Source organism: Nanorana parkeri, unplaced genomic scaffold (assembly GCF_000935625.1).
Source record: "Nanorana parkeri isolate BGI_ZX_2015 unplaced genomic scaffold, ASM93562v1 scaffold439, whole genome shotgun sequence".
NCBI lineage: Eukaryota > Metazoa > Chordata > Amphibia > Anura > Dicroglossidae > Nanorana > Nanorana parkeri.
Genome location: NW_017306707.1, coordinates 211810 through 214596, shown reverse-complemented (window position 1 = coordinate 214596; position 2787 = coordinate 211810). Strand labels below are relative to the sequence as shown.

The 2787-nt window shown below is 49.3% G+C and overlaps 1 protein-coding gene across 1 annotated transcript in view; it reads right to left on the bottom strand.

Annotated features, from left to right (window-relative positions):
- Positions 1–2335, bottom strand: part of TMEM67 (transmembrane protein 67) — a 36412-nt gene extending 34077 nt beyond the window's left edge. The window contains exons 1-3 of the mRNA XM_018560198.1: positions 2103–2335; positions 1135–1220; positions 225–227 (exon numbers count right to left, since the gene is read on the bottom strand). Of these exons, the coding sequence (XP_018415700.1) occupies positions 225–227; positions 1135–1220; positions 2103–2301 (288 nt within the window). The 5' untranslated portion in view covers positions 2302–2335. The remainder of the gene's footprint in view (positions 1–224; positions 228–1134; positions 1221–2102) is intronic.
- Between the last annotated feature and the right edge of the window lie 452 nt (positions 2336–2787).

The window sequence follows — 2787 nt, the reverse complement described above, 5'->3', positions numbered from 1 at the left end:
AACGCCCCCGACCGAAGCCGCGGCGCCGCCAGCCTGCGGGGAGAGCCGCGACCGGTGGGCCGGAGCCCCCGGTCAGGAGCCCCCCCCTGGGACGAATCCCATAGGCGTCGGGGAGGACCACCCGTCGCAGCCGACCCACCGTAGCAGAGTCTGCATGCGCTCGTCGGTCACCCAGGGGAGACTACAAGGATCTACAGTCATCCAGCCTGTCGCCCTGGGGACACTTTCTAGAAGAAAAATCAAATCAAACGGAAGAAAGGAAAAAAATTCTCCAGAGAAAATTTTTTAGCTCCTTACTCCTGACGCTAGGCAAAAAACTGGAGACTTGTCAGCAGGTGGGGGGTTTGGCCACCGGCAGGGGCCGCCCCTAGGCTGTAATTGGTCTTTAGTTTTGTGCCTAGCGTCCTTCTCCTGCAGGTGGCGATATTACCCTACCATTCAGGATCTACGATCTGTTGCCTGTGTCCTTCAATGAACGGCAGAGAAATTATTTTTATGGCTCAAATCGACAATTGTTTTTTTACTACAGGGATTAAAAAATTCGAAGCAGCAGGATGCAAAAAGTTTCTTCACCAAACGAAATTCTAATGGCTCATTCACATGGACATAAACGCCTGTGCAGAGACCTGATCCCAGGTGGTAGGGGTGCTGTGTGTAATTGTGTGCAGCCTCCTGTAGCTCCCTATGGGAGGATGCGGCTTCACGCCGACCTGAACCTTTGCAGGTTGGGGTGCCCACACTTGGATACACACTGTCCCCCCATGCTGAGCTACAGGCGGCTGCACACAATTACACGTGCAAGTCTCTGCATGCATGCAATATGTGCACCCTCGTGTGAATTAGCACTAACAGTGAATGTGGTTTTTATTTGGGTAACTCCATTCATCCTGAAATTTTATGTAAATTCAAAAACATTTTTGAACATTTCTCAAGTCTCTGATGGCATTATCAAATGTTCTGACCAGATTTTGCATACGTAATTCTAACTTTGCATACCCAGCTTTAGTGCTAAAATCTCAAAACAGTTGTCAGTGTGCAGAAGGACTAAATCATTGACAGTCTAAAATCTGCCAGAAACATAACTTATAATAGAATGGGTCGGGTCAGAATTGGTTTGCAAAAAAAATTCCTTACCATTTTTTCAGGGCATTTCTGACAGCTGATGAATGGATCGGTCTTGGAACTAAGTTTGTATCCAGGAAGACATTCACAGGATAGACCTAATGAACAGAAAATATCTTGTCACATATGTACTGATATATATATATATATAAGGTTTAGAGCTCATTCACACGGGCATGCACACCATACAACATTAAAGAGGTCCTATCGCCAACCTAAAGCTGAACTCCAGGCAAAAACTTTTTTTGGAAATCTGCACTGTAAAAACAAATTACCACTAATGAAGTGTGTGCCACATGTGGCTGCCACTGCATTCGGTGAAGGCTCATTAATTCGGCCAGGCAAAGACCTGCTCCCAGGAGGGACAGGTGCTGCGTGTAATTGTGTGCAGACGTCTGTACATCCCTAAGGGAAGGCGCAGCTGCATGCCAACCAGAACCTTCCCATCCATCTGAGTGTGCCCACTATCTGCTTCCAAGTATGAGCACCCAGACGTACAAGGATGTGCAGGTTCATGTTGGCATGGAGCCGCATGTTCCGATAGCGATGTGCAGACGGCTGCATGCAATTACGCACAGCACCTGTCCCTCCCGGGAGCACATATCTGCATGGCCGTGTGAATGAGCACTTACTGAATGCATTGGCAGTCACATGTGCCACACACCTCACTAGTGGTCATTTGTTTTTACAGTGCAGATTTCCAAAAATTGTTTTTGCCCAGAGTTCAGCTTCAAGTTGATGACAGGGCCTCTTTAATGTCTATTCCTGGTGACAGATTCAGTGTAATAGTAAGTGTGGTAAAGCAAAGTACCAGAAGACAGACACTGCACTGTGTACATACAGCTCAGCCTGTGCTCCTCAATGACACCCTTAATTCTCCAATGCAGCATTGCTCCTGCCCCCCCATCGTGTCTTCTAATGTGCGGCCTGTGACCCCCCCATGAATGGCGCAGCACCCTCATATCCCCCCGTATATCTACCCTCCCGGCTGGGCCTGTGTGTGTCCGGGCACGATACACAGGACAAGTTCCCCGGCTCGTAGTACTCCTGAGGCGAGCAGTCCTCTGGACGCTGCAGGGGGATGGAATAGAGGAGGCCGCGGCATGGAAGGCAGACAAAAAAGGCCAGACATAAGCACAGGCCTCCGGAGCCCACAGTGATCCTCTTCCCGGGCTCCATGGCTGAGCGGGCGGAGAAGGAGGAGTAGAGGGGATAAGCGGGGACATGCAGGAGGAGGAGGAGAGGGGGATGGATGGAGGAGTATACACACATACACGTGTATCTGTATACTCCTCACACACACCGGCTACTGCTCTATCACATTCCATCAATGTTGGCTACGGCTTTAAGGCATTGTCCACTTTGCATTGGAAACAATAAATTACTTCAACCATGTTATAAAAAGTGCATGTATTCAGTTTTTGTATTCAGGCCTGCAGAGCATTGCAACTGTGATCAGCATGTCAAGGGTGCAATGCTCTGCCTCTTGCAAACTGCTTCCTCTTCCCAGGCTCAGGTCCATAGGGAGGTGCGGACCTGGCTGGAGGAGGAATCACCGCCATGCTATCTACATGTCCTATTGGCCGTCGTGGCTTTGTTGCTGTAACTTGTAGCTTTGTTTACAGACATTGGAGCCTCTGAGGATGCGCAAAACTGTGCTGTTTG